At 40.7% G+C, this 20,773-nt stretch overlaps 1 protein-coding gene across 4 annotated transcripts in view; it reads left to right on the forward strand.

Annotated features, from left to right (window-relative positions):
* The window catches only part of LOC138667066 (oocyte zinc finger protein XlCOF6-like), a 122,892-nt gene that overhangs the window by 52,127 nt on the left and 49,992 nt on the right, over positions 1-20,773 (forward strand). For 3 of the 4 annotated variants that reach the window (XM_069755323.1, XM_069755321.1, XM_069755324.1), the window contains 4 exons: positions 2,251-2,362; positions 2,777-2,874; positions 3,128-3,236; positions 9,624-11,145. In XM_069755323.1, the coding sequence (XP_069611424.1) occupies positions 2,251-2,362; positions 2,777-2,874; positions 3,128-3,236; positions 9,624-11,128 (1,824 nt within the window). In that variant the 3' untranslated portion in view covers positions 11,129-11,145. Of the gene's footprint in view, positions 1-2,250; positions 2,363-2,776; positions 2,875-3,127; positions 3,237-9,623; positions 11,146-20,773 lie in introns of those variants that run through there. The other variant, XM_069755325.1, reaches the window with a different exon arrangement.

Consider the following 20,773-nt stretch of genomic DNA (forward strand, 5'->3'; position numbering starts at 1 on the left):
GAGGGCGCCGCGCACACTATATGCGTCATCGCGCCCTCTGACCTGAACAGTCAGAGCGGAGCGACGCCGGGAAGATGGAGCGGCGCCCGGCGGCTGGAACGCGGACAGGTAAATATGCGATACTCACCTGCTCCCAGCGCTCCTGACGCTCCCTCTGCCTGTCTTCGGTGCCGCAGCCTCTTTCTCTATCAGCGGTCACCGGCACCGCTGATTAGAGAAATGAATACGCGGCTCCACCCCTATGGGAGGTGGAGCCGCCTATTCATTTCTCTAATGAGCGGTCCCACGTGACCGCTGAAGAGGGGAAGAAGCTGCAGCACAGAAGACCGTGGGACGGCAGGGGGAGCGCCAGGATCGCTGGGACTAGGTAAGTATACCTCAGCGCCCTCTCCCCCTCACCCGCCGACCCCACCGCTACCGTGACTCGAGTATAAGCCGAGAGGGGCACTTTCAGCCCAAAAATTTGGGCTGAAAATCTCGGCTTATACTCGAGTATATACGGTAAATATATTTTTAAGTATAAAATAAATTTCAGAAAGTATGTTCAATACTTTTTTTTTCTCTGTGTCATTTCTCATTATTACATATAACTTAATTTATGGACATCTATGGTTTGATTTCTTCGCCTGTGCGGATTGGATGGGTTGTTACCGATATCTGGTGAGAATTTCATGTCAATAGCACCTTTTATAAGTATATTTATTTTGATAATTGGTGACATGTTCAATACTTATTTCACCCATTGTATATATATTACACATGGTGACAGCAGACTTGGACCCCAAGGCATGACAACCCCTTGAAATGCTAATTGGTCCCCCTCCACAAAATAAAATATTCAGAGGAGTAAGCTGGGTCACAGTACACAGGCGTAGCCAGTGAAGGGTTTACATGCGGAATGCGGATCTCACAACTATTAAAGACAAGGAGTAATTTTGCCCCTATTGAACCCACACACAGACAGTACGGTTCCTTCACAGCTTTATTCACACACTAATATTTTTGATCCATAGTTGTGTGTCAAAACCAGGAGTGTCTCCAAAACACAGAACAGAAACATGTCAGTCTCTAAATTATAGTTTTTCTATAACTCCTGGATTTGGCATCCAAACAAGGATGTAACATACTAACCAAATACTGACATGTGAATAAGCCCTCAGTCCCCACAGTCCTTCACACAGGATAGCCCATAGACAGCCCTTCACGCAGTAAAATGGCCCCCCACACGGGTTTGATCACCCCACATTCCTACCACATACAGTTGATGGCCACATATCTCCCTAAACACAGTACGATGGCACCAATACTATATTTCCACACACAGTTATTCCCACTCATCTCTCTCCTTTATGAAATAAGAAAAATCAAATTCACTTTTCCCCATTCCTCTGCAGCGCGCGTTGTGGAAAAAAAAGCACAGTAAGCTGCCTAGTCTGGTAGAGCCGCAGGTAAACAACCTGGATGCAGGCAATGAAATAAAATTCAGGAGGAACGAAAGATAGAAACAAGAAAATAATAATAATAAATTATAGTGGTGTTGTGTATTACAATACAGCACAGATTAACTTAACCCTGCTGTTGTCTTCGGTCAAAAACGACCAAACTTGAACTTCAATATTCTTTAAAATATTCAAGATGCGGCTCTGAAACCCGTGGCCGACCGACCCATCCTCATTTAAGTCAATCAACCACAAGTTTCAGAACCGCATCTTGAACACCCCAAAAAATACCAAAGTTCAAAATCGGTCTCCCCAGACCAAAGACAACAGCAGGGTTTTAAAACAAATTTAGATTTTGGGGACAGAGAACATCTTTAGGGGCCTATAATTACAAATTTTTCCAAAAAGTGCATAGCGAATAAAGTTTTGACGTGCATTAGGCACAAGATACCAAAGATGGCATTAGGGCTATGTATAAGAAGCACAATGATAGTATTGGGACTCCAATGCCCATCTGATGAGCACAAACACTGCGAATACTGTATACAGCACGATTCCAAATACGCCACAGTACTGATGGTGGATACCAACATAAAAGCAGGATAGACAGAGTAGGACTCTGACACTGGCATTTCAGGCAAGTGGTCCATTGCAGGCATCTATCACCCTGGGCAAGCAAACAAAACTATCTGCAGGTTAATAGCATTATTTTCCATGACCGGTTCCATGCAAATACGGTAAATTCTTTATTTTGCTTTCTGTTCTTTGTCTTCTTGATTGCACATCCTTTGTGCTATATGCGGTGAATTAGGTTCTAAATCTAGATGATGTTAAAGTTGAAGAGCTAACGGATGAAGCAGAGACTCGTGCGGATTTAATCCCACTGTGTATGAAGGTGGATGCTTCTACATATCTGTGCACAGGTGAGTCCCAACAAGGGCGTCTATACTGTTGTAGGGGTGGAATCCACAGTATATCTGCAGCCCAGTCTACATTGACCATGCAGAATAGCTGTTATAGCGGACAGTGGACAGCATGATTAAATAGCTTGCAGTCCTGCCCAAACGCCGATAGAAATGAACTCCCATGCTCCCAGCCTGGACTGTACTACAAGACAGCAATAGATTAGGAAGTGTAGGCAGCAGTAAAGATATCGGTTATCTTCTAACATAGTAAAAGATCAAAAACGGATAGTGTCAGTAAAGAAGGCAAATGAAGCTCCAACTGGTCTGGACTTCAAGTGTGCCTGCAAAATACAGTGTGAAAAGGCCTTAAGAGGATCATGAGGATGTGCAGAACAGTTGACAATCACTTCCATGTATATGTGTCTATTTCAGATGGATCTAGTAAGAGGAATCCACTCGATAGAAGTCCCAGTTCAATACATTCCCAGGATTCTACAGAAGAAAATCAGAATGGTCAGCCAGATTATCAGGTACATAGAGATGTCCTCTGATACTATACATACAAGTGCTCTTTGTGTGTGATTGCAGCATAAATCTAGTTTATGTACTGTATATAATCCCTTTATGCTTAGGGATGCAATATACTGGAGTTTATATAATTAGTATGCAGTAACTATAGGACGCAGATGCATGTGGCATTTGGTTATGAATGATTTTATGATTTTGGGTTCTTTTTACATTTTTCTGTCTTCATAATTATTTGTTCCATATATTGTGACTTAGGTTATAGAATTGCCTTATATCAAAGATGAGGATATAACCGAAGAAGAGGAGAATGGTGAGGATCTAACAAAGTGGAAGGAGGAGGAAATGCATGCAGATATCAGTACTGGTGAGTGATGACCATTAAATGCTTCTCATTCTGTCTCAATGCTGATGTCAGTAATACCCGAGAGATAAAGTCTTCTCTTTGGGGGTTGATAAAGGTTTCAAGCCTTAATTGCTTATTAGAGTGAATTCAAATGCAGCACATTTTACAAATGTGGATTTGGCCATAGCAATGCCAGTACAAAGTCGTCTTGTGTTAAAGCGAACCTGTCCGCAGGATTTTGCTAAGTAAACTAAATTACAGGCATTGTCAGGTTAGCAGTGTTAAACTGATTGAAATGATACCTGGGGTGAAGAAATCTGTCTTGTAGTTCTTGTGTAATCAATGTTAGAAGATTTCCGTTAATGATATGCCCGTGATCCAGGGCATCTCTGTAAGCAGAGTCTTCTCTTCCTGCTCTATGCCAGAGAAGAGACCTGCCCAAAGTCCGCCACGCAGCACAAACAGTCTGTCTATATGATAAGGAACATGTTTGTGCTTTGGAGCGATCTGTGGCCAGGTCTTTCCAGATTTTTAAAGTTGGAAGGAAATACCATAGAGGATGGCTCTTCAATGTGCTGCTGAAGACACCAATTGATGAAAAAGGAGATCCAGGAGTCGATCTGCAGAAAATTGCGGTTTTATTAGTCAATGCGTTTCAAAGTTCAGACTTCATCGGGACAAAACCAAATGGTTATAGTTTTGTTCTGATGAAGAAGTCTGTGAACTTTGAAACATGTTGACTAAGAAAATCGTAATTTTCAACACATCGACTCCTGGATCTCCTTTTTCATCATATAGTGTCTTCGGCAGCACAGTTAAAGATCCATCCTCTATGGTTTTTCCTTCTATTGCACATATCCTGGATTTACACAAGATGTTTTACTAAGCTTTCTTTGGTGTTCTGGCACACAACCGAGCCAGGTGATCACATCTCTGCACCTATCGATCTCATATCCTACAGTATATCCGAGAAAGGCCCTATTTTGCACTTTGTTTTCCAGTTTTTCCTTCTGAATATTTTAAAAGTTGGTTGACACTCCTCGGCATTTCTGTAAATGTTTACAAGTCACTAACATCTAATTTCCTTGAATCTTGGCATTATAATATTGCTGTAAGTTCAACAAGCAAAGCAAACTTTAATATTGTAGGTGTAAAAAATATATATATATATCTAAATAGAATTTTTTTTGTTGCTATTTTAATAGTAACCCCTTTCTGACCTCAGACGGGATAGTATGTCCAAGGTCAGATCCCCCCCTTTGATGCAGGGCTCCGGCGGTGTGCCCGCATCAAAGCCGGGACATGTCAGCTGTTTTGAACAGCTGACATGTGCCCAAAATAGCGGCGGGTGAAATCGCGATTCACCCGCCTATATTAACTAGTTAAATGCCACCGTCAAACGCTGACAGCGGCAATTAACCGGCGATTCTGGTCGCGCGGCCGGAAATGAGCGCATCGCCGGCCCCCGTCACATGATCGGGGGTCAGCGATGCGTCAGAATGGTAACCATAGAGGTCCTTAAGACCTCTATGGTTACTGATGCTGGCCTGCTGTGGTCGGCGCTCATAGCACACCTGCAATTCAGCTACATAGCAGCGATCTGATGATCGCTGCTATGTAGCGGAGGCGATCGAGTTGTGCCAGCTTCTAGCCTCCTATGGAGGCTATTGAAGCATTGCAAAAGTTAAAAAAAAAAAAAAAAAAAAAGGTGAAAAACAAAAAAAAAAAAATATAGAAGTTTAAATCACCCCCCTTTCGCCCCATTCAAAATAAATCAATTAAAAAAAAAATCAAACCTACACATATTTTGTATCGCCTCGTTCAGAATCGCCCGATCTATCAATAAAAAAACAAAGCATTAACCTGATCGCTAAACGGCATGGCGAGAAAAAAATTTGAAACGCCAGAATTACGTTTTTGTTTGGTCGCCACGACATTGCATTAAAATGCAATAGCGGGCGATCAAAAGAACGTATCTGCACCAAAATGGTATCATTAAAAACGCCAGCTCGGCACGCAATAAATAAGCCCTCACCTGACCCCAGATCAGGAAAAATGGAGACGCTACGGGTATCGGAAAATGGCGCAATTTTTTTTATTTACTTTTTTTAGCAAAGTTTGGAATTTTCGTTCACCACTTAGATAAAAAATAACCTAGACATGTTTGGTGTCTATGAACTCGTACTGACCTGGAGAATCATAATATCAGGTCAGTTTTGTCATTTAGTGAACCTAGCAAAAAAGCCAAACAAAAAACAAGTGTGGGATTGCACTTTTTTTGCAATTTCACCGCACTTTTTTTCCCGTGTTCTAGTACACGACGTGCTAAAAGCTATGATGTCTTTCAAAAGCACAACTTGTTTCGCAAAAAATAAGCCCTCACCTGGCCATATTGACGGAAAAATTTAAAAGTTCTGGCTCTGGGAAGGAGGGGAGCGAAAAACGAACACAGAAAAACAGAAAATCCCAAGGTCATGAAGGGGTTAATTGTACACCATATTTGTGGCAAAACATCAAAATTTTGCTAACAAAGAGCAGCTTTTTTGCCACAGTTCTAAAAAGTGAAGCAAGAAGCGCAGATATCCGGCTTAGATTTAACATGATTAAGGCCTGTCCTGAAAGTCTCAGCAGCTGTTAAAAAGATTATAAGGGTATGTGCACACGGTCCGCAACGGTTTTGATGCTGCGGATTCGCAGCTGTTTTCCATGAGTTTACAGTATGTAAACCTATGGAAAACAAAATCTGCAGTGCACAGCACATGCTGTGGAAAAAAAACGCGGAAACATAGCGTTATTTATTCCGCAGCATGTCAATTCTTTGTGCGGATTCCGCAGCAGTTTACACCTGCTCCATAATAGGAATCCGCAGGTGTAAAATCGCATGTGAAATCTGCACAAAAACAAAAAAAAAGGCTGTAAATCCGTGGTAAGTCCGCAGGTATTCTGCAGTGCGGTTTACCTGCGGATTTACCAAAATCAGTCTGGAAAAATACGCAGGACTTTACACAACGTGTACACGTAGCCTAAGGCAATGCCATTAATTGAGTATCAGTTTACACACAATTCCCTATTACCTATTTGACAGCCACCACAACTCTCAAGATATGACCACAGCACGGCTGTATTAGGCTAGAATCACATTGCGTTAGTGCAGTCCGTTCAACGCATACGTTAAACGGACTGCGCTGACGCAAGTGCCGACTTTGCACAGCGCTAGCGCAGATGGAGCATCTGCTAGCTCCATCTGCGCTAGCAGTGACGGACCCGGAAACGCTGCAGCCCACGTCTCGGGTCCGTCAATCAATGTCGGATGCATTGCTAGCGCACGCCCATTGTGGGCGTGCGCTAGCGATGCATCCGACATTGCATTCAATGGCGCCATTAACAGACTACGTTACACCGCGTTATGCCGCGGTGTAACGTCCGTTTAACGGAGACACTGAACGCAATGTGAACCTAGCCTTAGCCTCATGTAGAACACCGTATTCAAATATTATGTCTTTACAATGTATTCTTTGGACTTTTAATATAATTGAAGATTTGTTATAATTCTTTACCTCCATTGCATTATGAATTAAATCAAAATCAAATACTATACTGTATGTATTATTACTTCCTAAAGTGCATTTATTGCATTAGTAATTTTGCATATGTTGTACCAGCCATAGTGTATGTGTGATATTATTGATAATAGTTTGTACGCTATTTTAAAACGTTGCGCTTCTTTGAGAAATTTCCATTTTTTTAATTAGAATACAAAAATGTCATTATTGTTTTCAAATAAAACCATGCCACCAAAATACTGTCTAGATATTGTCAATATCAGTTTACTGTAATGGGTAGAAACGGATAGGGACCGATTTCCCTTGATAAGGGTGCGTTCTGGAGTCAGACGTTCCTGATTCATGAGGTGGTGCAAGCTTCTTCGTGGATCTGGAGTGTCTGACGAGTGGTGGGCTTCTCCATGCGCTATGCCAGAAATCTCATTCCAGTTAGGTATTGGAGTAAGATTTGTCATACGGATCGGCATAGCTTGTCTTGAATTTTAGGAACTGCGGCAATACACCCCGTCACACATCCGCTCCACTCATTTTGTCGTAGCTGGGAGAAACTGGTGTGCAAAAAAACAAAAGTCGTAAAATTTTGGCACAACTCCAAGTTGCACTTACATTTTGTGACCTTTCAAAGCTTTTATGCCAGAATTCAGAGTGAAAACTTTGATGAATAGGACCCATAATGTTTAACATGTTCATGGCAAAAATATTTAGGTACACAGTATATAGAAACAGAAATGAATATAAAATCTGTAACGAATGGAAGCGGAGGCACAGATGTTGCAGAGTACATTCGTTTATTGCTATTTTAGTGGAACCACATGACCACGGCCCGGGGGGCTCCGAAGAGGGCATGACTATGCGAGCCCCATACACCTGTAGTAAGAGACCTCGAGCAGGGTCAGATTGGAATGTCCGAGGGACGCAGGTGCTACCTCCAGTTAGACCCCAGACACATGGCAGCTGGCCCAGCAGAACAGGTGAACTGCCCGAGATAACATGTAGCGGTAGGCTAGACCGATGGCAAGCGGCTGAGCAAGATGGAACTGGCAGTGCAGATGTCGTCCTGGATGACGAGCAGCTGAGCATGACGGAGCAGGCACAGGCAGCACTGGTATCGTTCAGGATAGCACAGTGATGAGCGGCAGACAGTCTGAGAAGACAAACAGTGTTAGTGGGGTACTGACCGGACACTGACGGTACACAGACAGAATGCAGGCACGATGTACTGTCGTGCCTGCATTCTGTCTGTGTACCGTCAGTGTCCGGCTAGTACCCCGCTAACACTGTCTTCTCAGACTGTCTGCCGCTCATTACTCTGCTAAAGAACCGGAAACTAGCAACAGGAAGCACTTGTTGCTCCAGCGGCGCCTCCTCTATGGCAGAGGTGCCAGAAATAGTACTTACTGCTCCATCATTGGTTCGGAGCATATTTGAAAAATGTGCGCTGTCTCTTTAAGAGACCGGGAGTGTGCGCACCCTCAGTCATACCCGAAGACCTGTTGGCTGCACGCGAGGAAGCAGCAGCAGGAGGACAGCCAGGGACCGAGGCCGGGCGGCGGGGAGCGAACCGAGAGCGGGGACCCTGATGGGACCCCCGTGGAGGTACGGACGCCAGCGCTACAAAATCAAGATTTAAAAACAGATTAGAGAATAAAAAAATCCTTAAAAGTTGAATACTGTATAGAGGTTTTTAATGGGATCAAAAGATAGATTGTCAAATGTAAGACATTTTGATATCCTGTTCAATGGGGACTGTAATTTTAAAACCTTTACAGAAATCAAAAGGACAGGAGAACATGATAAACTTTGCTATATATCTTATCAGGGAAATCTGCATTCTTCCCTGCTTGAGACACTTCCTCTCCTCCCTCCATTCTGAATTCACCTTCCAGTCTGAAAGAAAAAACATAGCTCAAATCCATGTTGTAAGACTGACTGCCAGCTCACTATGGTCCCTCTACGCACAGCCGATTATTATACTTGTATGTGGAGGAAAGAGGAATAGAGTGCAGAAACAAGCAGAGAGACACGGATAGATTGTGCTGAGCTTTTTAACAAGTCTTTCACCTCACTCCAGTGCTGAATTCATATCTACATTGATCACTACTGCTGTGTAATTTCATCCATACTGCTGCTTTTCTCTTTGTGGTAAAAAAAGGGAATGAAGAGTAGGATTATCTGTCTGTTTGCTGTACAGCGCATGGCACGGATCATAGAAGCTAGTCTCCTCCGACCAGCTCAGAGTGGATTGTAAATTAGAGCATGCAGAAAGTTATTCCTGGTACTCACACTGGATAGTTTTTCCTGAAAAGTTATTTCTAAGTATGGTTACATTAAATGGAAAGCACTGATATGATCTTTCTAATTACGCAGACATTGTGTAAGATGGTGAACAATTGTGTCAGGATTTAGGCTTGGGGTTTGTGCCGGACACGGCCTTTACAAAGACTGGCTCCTTACTACTAATGTGGCTAAATTTACCCTTTGTGACCCAATAAATCCATAAGCTCTAAGAGAGGTACATTGATGAAGGTCTAATTTTGACCAAAACGTCTATTGTATGCACTCTTCTCTATTAAATTTTCACTTCATCTCACTACGTGTGTCTCAAGTTTATCTCTAATATTATGGGTGGTCCAAGACATGTGCCCTGTATGAGGTATTATTAAATGTGTTTATCATTACTAGTCTGCAGAGAGAAAGCCATGCTTTTATGGAAGCATTGTAGGGTGCTAGAAAAAGTGTCCTTGGATTTCCTTTTGTGTTTTGCAAAAGATAAAATGCAATATGTTTTATATCCAATAGGAGGCTGCACCAAAACCTTTGTGTAATGTCTTTATTTCATTTGCAGATTATGAAGGAATGTATGACCATATCGCAGATGGCACTTATGGAGACTATTCAACAACAATCCTTACGACAAATTTACCATCAGTCTTTCAAAGCATAGACCTATCTACTGATTGTACTAATGACAAGGAACCTTCACCTGGTCCATCACAGATTGATAATCAAAGTACAGGAGAGACGGGAAGTAAAATATTCCTTTGTTCTGAGTGTGGGAAATATTTTTCAAAGAAATCCAATCTTTCTATGCATGAAAGAATCCACAGAGATGAGAGGCCATTTTCATGTTCAGAATGTGGCAAAAGTTTTCGCCAGAAATCTGTTCTTTTTAAACATCAAAGAAGGCATAGAGGGGAGGAACCATTTTCATGTTCAGAGTGTGGTAGAGGTTTTCAACAGAAATCAGATCTCATTGTACATCAGAGGACTCACACAGGAGAGAAGCCATATGCATGTTCTGAATGTGGGAAGTGTTTTATGCAAAAATCAGTCCTTGTTACACATCAAAAAATTCATTCAGGTGTGAAGCCATTTTCATGTTTGGAATGTGGAAAATGTTTTACCCGAAAACAAGATCTTTTTAAACATCAGATAACTCACACAGGCATGAAGCCATTTCCATGTTCAGAGTGTGGGAAATGTTTCACCACAAAATCAAATCTTGTTGAACATCAGAAAACTCACACAGGTGTGAAGCCATTTTCATGCCCAGAATGTGGGAAATGTTTTATCCAAAAATCAGATGTTGTTAAACATCAGAAATGTCACACAGGTGAGAAGCCGTATTCATGTTCTGAATGTGGGAAATGTTTTGCAAGGAAATCCTGTCTTGTTGAACATCAAAGGACTCACACTGGGGAAAAACCATTTTCATGTCCAGAATGTGGGAAATGCTTTAGCCATAAGTCCGCTGCTGTGAAACATCAGCTAATCCATGCAGGGGAGAAGACATTTTCATGTTTGGAGTGTGGAAAATGTTTTCCAAAGAAATCCTATCTTATTGAACATAGTATAACCCACACTGGTGAGGAATCATTTTCATGTACAGAATGTGGAAAATGTTTTAGCCAGAAGTCAATTCTTGTTAAGCATCAGAGAACTCACACAAGTGAAAAGCCTTTTTTATGTTCTGAATGTGGTAAATCCTTCACAAGAAAATCAAGTCTCATGGAGCATTTGAGAAGTCACACAGGAGAGAAGCCATATTCATGTCCAGAATGTGGGAAATGTTTCAGCCAGAAGTCTGACCTTGTTAAACATCACAGAACTCATACAGGGGAGAAACCGTTTTCATGTTCAGAATGTGGGAAGTATTTTAGACAAAAATCAGTCCTAGTTAATCATCAATTAATCCATACAGGGGAAAAGCCATTCTCATGTTCACAATGTGGAAAATGTTACAGCCATAAAGCAGCACTTGCTCAACATAAGAAGAGAAGTCATTTTAATGTTCATAGTGTAGGAAATGTTTTACCTCATATAGTGTTCCAAGGAAATCATTTGCATTAAAAAAAAATCAAACATAATCCTCTGAATCCTTATTTTATTTTGTTTGATCATAGCTGGGCCATTAAAGGGAAACTGTATCCCTTCACAGCTCCATATCGTATGCTAAAGTACTGTACATTCCAGTCAGTGTTCTTGTGTTAATTCCAGTCTCAGTCTTTCTCAGATAAGCCAGTTAGGTTGCTAAAAGATGCCATTTTTTGCTATTTCTATGTGGCAGTTAAAAGTCTAAGAATAAATTTAAAACAGAAAACAATGGGCCCGATTTTACTATTGCAGTTGTCTTTTTTTCTTTTTAGCTTTTTTGCCTGTTTTTGATTTGTGCCTTATTCTTCTTTTGATTTGCCTCTTTTTTTAAAGTCTCTATTATGTGTTCACTTTTTTTTTGTTTTCATTTTTCTGTGTTAGCTATTGTGGTCAGGGTTTGGGTTTTGCATGTTTTTAGGTGATTACATTAATTGCAACTTTTTAAAGTCATCAGATTTTTATACAAATGTACTCCTAGTTATCTCCACACCCTCCCCGATGTAATTTTATTTATGTCTCATATTTTTGTTCAAATTTTGTGATTTTAGCTGAACATGAGACTTTTTCAACCATTTGGGTAAAAAGAAGCAAAGATGAAGAGTATTTTTGATTTTGCACAAAATTCATGAATCACGTGTGTGCTACTTTAAAGAATTTATCGTAAAAAATATTAACGAGTACAAGAAAAATAATGGTTACTGTTAGAAAAAAAAATGCAAATTATGGATATGGCCCAATATACTTACACACATTGCTTGGCATAAATGAGTAACCCCCTTTGATAAGTACTAGTTTGATGAATATTTCACTGAACACAAGGGAATGTTCTAAATTTTGCCAAGACTGAGTTTCATAGAACATTTACTGAAACTTATAAAATGAAAGTAAGGTTGATAATAAAACTTTCATTACAAAATCGTCTTTAATCATATTAGTTGATGCAAAAATAAATACACACCACATGTAAAACTAAAACATCTAGTATTTTGTATGCATTTTTCTACATGATGCCTACAGTGAAACATGGTGCTTGCAGTGTCCTTATGTGGGGCTTCATGAGTGCTGCTGGTGTTGGTGAGCTACATTTCATTAATGGTATTGTCAATTTACAGATTTTCTGCAAGTGTATTTATCTAAAGAGCAAATGCTGCGATCACTCCGTGTCCTTGGTAGACATGGACTTTTCCAGCATGACAATTATCCAAAACACATATATTGCATTTCTGAAGAACAGGGTGAAAGTTTTCAGTGGCCAAGTATGTCTCCTAATCTTGGTCCAGCCAAAACCGCTATGGGGAATTCTGAAGAGAAAAGTTGAGCATCACTCTCCATCCAGGCTCTAAAGCAGGTCGTTCTTGAAGAAAGTGCAAAATTTATCTTTTTACAAACATTCCGTGCCTAGAAGACTTGGCGCTGTCCTGAAAAATCATGGAGGTCATGCAAAATACTAAATGTAGTTGTTTAAAATGTGATGTGCATTCATTTTGCATCAACTAATTTGAGTAAAATTGAAAATTTTGTAATGAAAGTTATATTAACTTTACTTTTAGGTTATGGGTTAAAAAATTGTTCTAAGGAAGTTGGTCTTGTCAAAATATTGGAATTTTTTTCTTGTATTTCGGAGAGATATTGAATCATATCTTTTCAAAGGGGGTGTGCTCCTTTATGCTGAGCAATGTATGTTAATAACTTTTAGTTAATGTAATTGCACAATGTTTCAATCTACAATCTTTATTCCATCATTAATTTTCCGACCTGTTTACACTCTAATCCAAGTTGCAGATTTTTCTCACTGCAGTGCGCAGGTACTGGGAAAGGTCAGAGGGGCTCGACGCCTGCGCACTGCAGTATTTTGCTCTGCCCTCAACAGGGCAGACAAAGTACGCCTGCGCCGGAGCCACGGCAAGAAGACAAGAAGAGGACGTCATCGTATGAAGATAGAAGGCGCTGGACCGGACCGCGACGCCCATCGGACCCGGACCGCAGCGGGACAGCCCCTGGGTGAGTATAATATAACCTTTATTTCTCATCTTTCAGGTTACATAGGGGGCTTATCTACAGCATTATATAATGCTGTAGATAAGCCCCTGATGCCGGTGGCCGCAGCTCATACGATTTTGGGGGTGACAGATTCCCTTTCATTTCTAAAACCAGCATATTTTGCGTGGGGCCACTTTAAGTGGAGAATTTTTAAAACCAATAAAAGTATTCGCTTATATCTCTCCTAAGACATCATTCTTCCTAAAATAAATAAGTCAAAATAATATTAAAGCCAAACAAACAAATATGACCTCTTCCATACCAAAAAAGGCCCCAGAGGTACAAAAAGGGTCCTCCCGAAATCCATCGGAAGATTCGGTCAATACTATAGGCCCTATGAACTCCAGGTCCCCAATCAGAATGGAAGAAAAGACTTTAACAAATCCCCTAAACCAAACAAAACAAAAAATAACCCCTCCAAAACATCAAAGGATGCGGACAACCTCCCTCTCTACAAAGAGGAAAGTTCCAGGGGCACAGAGAGAAAAATATGCATCTCCATTTGAAACCGATGACGAATCGGAAGACTACTCACCCAATCCTAGTCCCGAGAAATTAAAATTTAAAAGAAATAAAGAAATGAACCAACTTCTGTTGAAACTCATAAAATCGACCAAAATACTATAGAAGAATATATGTCCAACCTAACGGATACATTCAACAATAGTATGAAAGTGAGCTTTGATAAACAAACAAAAAATTTTCAAGAGACATTTGATTTCTTTAGTAAGAAGTTACAGAAAACGAAGAAAGACTAAAAGTGGTAGAAAAAAAATCAGACGTCATGATAAAGGAAAACAAGGATATTTTCTCTGAACTACACAAGCTGAAAATTAAGGTTGCAGATATGGAAGATAGAAATAGGAGAAATAATCTTAAAATAAGAGGAATTCCTGAGTGTTGCTCCCAATAAGCTAGAAGAGTACACAAAAAACTATTAAAAAAAAAATCCCTACCTTAACTGAGCAAGAATTAGTAATAGATAGAATTCACCGGTTGCCGAAGCCAACAAACATCCCCAAAGAGCTACCAAGAGACACCATTATGAGTGTCCATTTTTTCCAGGTGAAGGTACAAATTCAGAACTACATAAAAGAAAACAAAAGCTTCCCAGAGCCATATGAAAATCTTAAGTTATACGCTGATCTTTCGAAGGCTACAATTGAAGGGAGGAAAGCATTCAAACACATAACCATACCTCTAAGAGACAACAAAATACCCTATTAATGGGTACATTACAGAGGCAACACTATTGCTTTATTATCACCAGAAGAGGACACTGACATTCTAAACTCAATAAAAATCCCACCATACTCAAAGCAACCATACCCCAAGAGTCCAACCATAAGACTTGATTCTAGACCTAAAAAAGTCAACAAACTAGTCTGAAAGTCCATAAAAGAAATATTAAAAAATGATAGTTTGCTGGTACTATGATTAGCTTAGAAGTTTTTCATTTCTGTTTTTATTAGCATTTGTTATTTAATGTTTAAGAATTATTTTTTTTATCTTCTCAAGAGGACAGCTCCTCAGGAGCAAATTACACAAACTTTTCCCCAAAAGGAGAAGAGAAGTTCACAATAGTGAACCCCTTCAAGAGGACATTCAAATACCCGTATATACTCAAGTATAAGCCGACCCGAGTATATGCCGACCCCCCTAATTTTGCCACAAAAAACTGGGAAAACTTATTGACTCGAGTATAAGCCTAGGGTGGAAAATGCAGCAGCTACCGGTGAATTTCAAAAATAAAAATAGATGCTCCATACCATTGATTATTGCCCCATAGATGCTCCATATAAAGCTGTGCCATATATAATGCTCCTTACCATTGATTATTGCCCCATAGATTATCCATATATAGCTGTGCCATATAGAATGCTCTGCACCGTTCATTATGGCCCCATAGATGCTCCATATAAAGCTGTGCCCCATATACAATGCTCTGCACTGTTCATTATGGCCCTATAGATGCTCCTTATAAAGCTGTGCCATATATGCTCTGCACCGTTCATTATTGCCCCATAGATGCTCATTATAAAGCTGCCCCATATATGCTCTATATCGTTCATTATGGCCCCATAGATGCTCCTTATAAAGCTGTGCCATATATGTTCTGCACCGTTCAGTTTGGCCCCATAGATGCTCATTATAAAGCTGTGCCCTATATGCTCTGCACCGTTCAGTTTGGCCCCATAGATGCTCATTATAAAGCTATACCCTATATGCTCTGCACCGTTCAGATTGGCCCCATAGATGCTCATTATAAAGCTGTGCCCTATATGCTCTGCACCGTTCAGTTTGGCCCCATAGATGCTCATTATAAAGCTGTGCCCTATATGCTCTGCACTGTTCAGATTGGCCCCATAGATGCTGATTATAAAGCTGTGCCCTATATGCTCTGCACCGTTCAGTTTGGCCCCATAGATGCTCATTATAAAGCTGTGCCCTATATGCTCTGCACCGTTCAGTTTGGCCCCATAGATGCTCATTATAAAGCTGTGCCCTATATGCTCTGCACTGTTCAGTTTGGCCCCATAGATGCTCATTATAAAGCTGTGCCCTATATGCTCTGCACCGTTCAGTTTGGCCCCATAGATGCTCATTATAAAGCTGTGCCCTATATGCTCTGCACCGTTCAGTTTGGCCCCATAGATGCTCATTATAAAGCTGTGCCCTATATGCTCTGCACCGTTCAGTTTGGCCCCATAGATGCTCATTATAAAGCTGTGCCCTATATGCTCTGCACTGTTCAGATTGGCCCCATAGATGCTGATTATAAAGCTGTGCCCTATATGCTCTGCACCGTTCAGTTTGGCCCCATTGATGCTCCACATAAATCTGTGCCATAAAAAACGCTGCTGCTGCAATAAAAAAAAAAACACATACTCACCTCTCTTGCTTGCAGCTCTTCAGCGTCCGGTCCCGGCGTCTCTCCACTCTGACTGTTCAGGCAGAGGGCGCTGCGCACACTATATGCGTCATCGCGCCCTCTGACCTACACAGTCAGAGCGGAGAGATGCCGGGACCGGACGCCGGGAAGATGGAGCGACGCCCGGCGTGTGGATCGTGGACAGGTAAATATGACATTCTTACCTGCTCCCGGCGTCCCTGGCTCCTTCTCCCGGACAGCTGGTCTCCGGGTGCCGCAGCTTCTTCCTCTATCAGCGGTCACCGTTACCGCTGATTAGAGAAATGAATATGCAGCTCCACCCCTATGGGAGTGGAGTCCATATTCATAAGTTTAATGAGCGGTCCCACGTGACCGCTGTACAGGGGAAGAGCTGCGGCACCCGAAGACAGTGTGACAGGCAGGGGGAGCGCCAGGATCGCCGGGACTAGGTAAGTATGCCTCAGACCTCTCCCCCCCTCACCCGCCGACCCTGCCACAGACCGTGACTCGAGTATAAGCCGAGAGGGGCACTTTCAGCCCAAAAATTTGGGCTGAAAATCTCGGCTTATACTCGAGTATATACTGTAAGACAAGTGAAGTATAAGTTCAAATTCTGTGTTATCTTCTAAATTGTTGTTTCGGCTTGATAAAAGTTTAGAGGAAAGTCTTATTTAGAGGTTTTCCTTTGCAGGTTTTACAGGTTCCTGCTATACTAACCAAACAGGTTCTCTGATATAAATATAATTAAGATTCTCTTTTAACACACTTGTTAGCCTCCCCGTTATGAGTATTAAAATATTAACGTATAACTTTAGGGGATTAAATAGCCCACACAAAAGATTTTCCCTCTGGAAGGAAATCATTCAAAAATAGCTGATGTAATTTGCATCCAAAAATCAAAATTAAAAAAAAAAAGGTAGCCCAAAATTTTCACACACAAACTCTCCTTACATATTTGAATCTGAGAATTCAAAGAAAAAAGCTGGGGTCATTACGATTGTAAAAAATTCCCTTTCCTTTGAGCTAATAGAAGAGTTCATGGATACGAAAGGAAGAAACCACATACTAATTTGCACTCTGAACAATCAGACTTGTACAATAATTAATACTTCTGCCCCAAATAATGGCCTATTGAGCTTTCTTAATAAGCTTAAAAAAAAGGTTGAATCAGTCAGAAAAGGAGATCTGATTTGGCTAGGCGACTTTATCATGGTCCCAAATGCTATAATGGACTCTTCTACATCAAGTAGAAACAGAACAAACACCTTGGACAACTGGATATCTCAAAATGAGATGTTCGATACTTACAGGTGCTTAAACACCACCTCAATGAATTTACCCATTTCTCTGATCCACACCAATCAGCCTCACGAATAGATTTAATATTAACGGACATATTTACCTTACCTAAATTCCAGAAAATTAATATAGAAAAAAAATCCTTTTCGGATCACTCACCGGTCACAGCAGAGATGCAAATAGGATATTCAATAAATAAAACCCAATATGCAAATGTGACTCCCAACATCCTTCACATCCCTGAGTACAGACTATAGAAAATGCCTTAACAATCCATTTGAAAGAAAATACCTCGGATGACACAAATCCATATACCAACTGGTGTGCCCACAAAGCAGTAAGAGGTATTATGATCCAAATATCATCCAAAAAAGAAAAAAGCAAATAGATCCCGAATTATGGAACTTCAAAATAAAATAAAAAATAAGGAAAATGAACAATTAAAATTTAATACTCCGTCAGTACCAATTAAAACCGAGTTATTAAAACTAAAGCAAGAAATCAAAATCATAATATTCTCTTATGATGCGATGTTAAAAAACTCCAAAATCAAACAATATTCTTCACTGAATAAACCGTCCCACTATGTGATGAACAGAATAAAAAAAATAAGACAAATAAATAGAATCAATAAAATTAAAAGACATGATGGCTGATTAGTATCCCATCCTCAGGATATAGCAAATACATTTGCAGAATTCTACAATAAACTACGGTATATAATTTAAAACTACAACCTTCAATTCCTCAACCTAATAAATCGGATATAGAGAAATTCCTTGCATCCATAGATCTACCTAAAATAACTCCTGAAAAATTAGAATCCCTGACATCTCCCTTTACCCAGCAAGAGATTGCAAATACCAAAAAACAAACCTTCACAAAAAGGACCCAAGAAAATATATAGCAAAAAATATAAACTTTATTGAATATACATAAATAAAATAAAAACAGGGCAGTAGCCACCAGTGCAGCAGCAAAGGTGGGACTCATACAGGGGCAACCTCAATAAAACAGCATATGCGGCAATAGTATAAGGATAGCAGATAGTTATGATGACAATAAATAAAATGCAAGTAGATATATACAGGGCAGTAGAACAAAAGTGAATAGATAATATACACAATAATAAATATAAAGTGAGAAACTAGTAAGCTATGTCCTACTGCATAGGCATAAAACTATCCTAGGCTAGACCGTAAGCAAACCACATATGTAAACGCTGCATAAATAGAAGGTATAACTACCACGAGGAGGCACCCGGAGACTCACCACACCCCTGGGTGTGCCGAAGTCCCCGGGTAACCAGGGTAAACATTGGGTTACTAAGCGCAGGGCCGCACCGCTGTGCTCTGCTTTACGGCCGGCTGGCGCTGACACAGTGCAAGGAAGCTGACGGCGCGGGACAGACACCGGAATGTAAGTATGTAGTGTTTGTTTTTTTTAACTTTTACAATGGTAACCAGGGTAAACATCGGGTTACTAAGCGTGGCCCTGCGCTTAGTAACCCGATGTTTACCCTGGTTACCCGGGGACTTCGTCATCGTTGGTCGCTGGAGAGCTGTCTGACAGCTCTCCAGCGACCACACGATGACCTAACAGCGACGCTGCAGCGATCGGCATCGTTGTCTATATCGCTGCAGCGTCGCTAAATGTGACGGTACCTTTAGTATATTACAGTTGTCCCTGCCTGTCAACAGCTTCTCTATCACTGTCACACTGGTTTTTGATCTGATCACAGCATTTCCAATCTGATAAGGGCACAGACAAGTGTTAAAATAGTAGATAGTGAGCTGCAGACAGGCAGGGAAAAGTCTTCTAATTAAGTAGAAGTATGGACCCAGGAGCAGCACGCTTCCGGTCATTCCGCCTGTGCATGAGTGCTGCAGAGAGATCAGTGAGAAGCCGTGCCATTCACAAGATGGTAGCGTCCGTCATTGAAAAAGAGGTACAAAAATACAGGTTTTCAGGTAGATACTGACTTTCAAAGCAGTCAGTATCTATTCTATTTTCTTGTTCTAAATTAGAGCTCAAAGATGGAATATAACTACCTCACTGAATTACTTACTGCTCTAAACAAGTAACACTTATGGTAGTACAAGATATTCAGAACATCCTCTAGCACCAATCAAGCAAGTTGTGCAATTATGGCTCAAGGTTTCACCTACATCTCAATACTCCAAAAATGCCACCGGTTCCAATGTGATACTATTAAATCAATCCTAAACCAAAATATTAAAGTGTACTTGTCAGTTCTCAAAGAAATACAAAAAGCGTAGCACTCTTCATATAGTTGCTATGGATCTCGGTAAACCCGATTTTGCGTTTTTTTTATGCTAATTTTCAGCTGCTTTTTACAGTACCAGCAAAGCCTATGAGATTGCTGAAATCTCCTGCACACACATTGTTTTTTTGTGTCATCAGTATTTTGTGCTTTGCTGCATTTTTTGGACATAGAGCATATCACTTCTTTCAGCGTTTTTCCAGCGGTTTTCACCCATTGACTTGAATGGATGGTGAAAAAATGCTGCAAATGCACAGGTTGACTTTCCTTGCAGCGTATTTGCTGCAAAAAAGTCAAGGAGAGCCGGAAGTGACGTCACACTCGGCTCTGCTACATCTAGATGGCATGAAGCGTCCATGCAGCCTGTCATCCAGCAGAGCAGACCCGAACCCCATTCACTTGAATTGGGGTTCCCCCCTAATTTTGATAACCAGCCAGACAAAACTCACAGCTAGGGGCTGCAACCCCCAGCTGTCAGCTTCAGCAAGGCTAGTTATCAAGAATAGAGGGGTTCTCACGTTTTTTTTTTTTTAATTATTTAAATTCCATATATACTCGGGTATAAGCCGACCCAAGTATAAGCCGAGACCCCTAATTTTGCCACAAAAAACTGGGAAAACTTAATGACTCGAGTATAAGCCTAGTGTGGGAAATGCAGCGGCTACTGGTAAATTTCAAAAATAAAAATAGATACCAATAAAAGTAAAATTAATTGAGCCATCAGTAGGTTATGTATTTTTGAATAGGGGAGAAAAAATCTATTAAAAAGCATAATACTCCCTAAACTTCTTTACCGTTTCCAGATGCTTCCCATTCACATCCCTAACCATTATCTATCTAAAATCAATTCCTTTTTTGTTAACTACATCTGGAAAAATAAATGCCCTCGAGTAAACACCAGAACACTTACTCTCCCTAGATCAGAGGGTGGAATGGGGGTTCCAGACATTTTTAAATATTACAGGGCTGCAATGTTAACTAGAATTGTTGACTGGATCAGAAACCCACCCAGTAAACTTTGGCTGTCTATTGAGGAACACTTAGAGCCTGCGCCTTTGAGATCTATGGCTCTCCTGCATGATTACATTAAACTACCTCATCTAGT

Source organism: Ranitomeya imitator, chromosome 2 (assembly GCF_032444005.1).
Source record: "Ranitomeya imitator isolate aRanImi1 chromosome 2, aRanImi1.pri, whole genome shotgun sequence".
Taxonomy (NCBI): domain Eukaryota; kingdom Metazoa; phylum Chordata; class Amphibia; order Anura; family Dendrobatidae; genus Ranitomeya; species Ranitomeya imitator.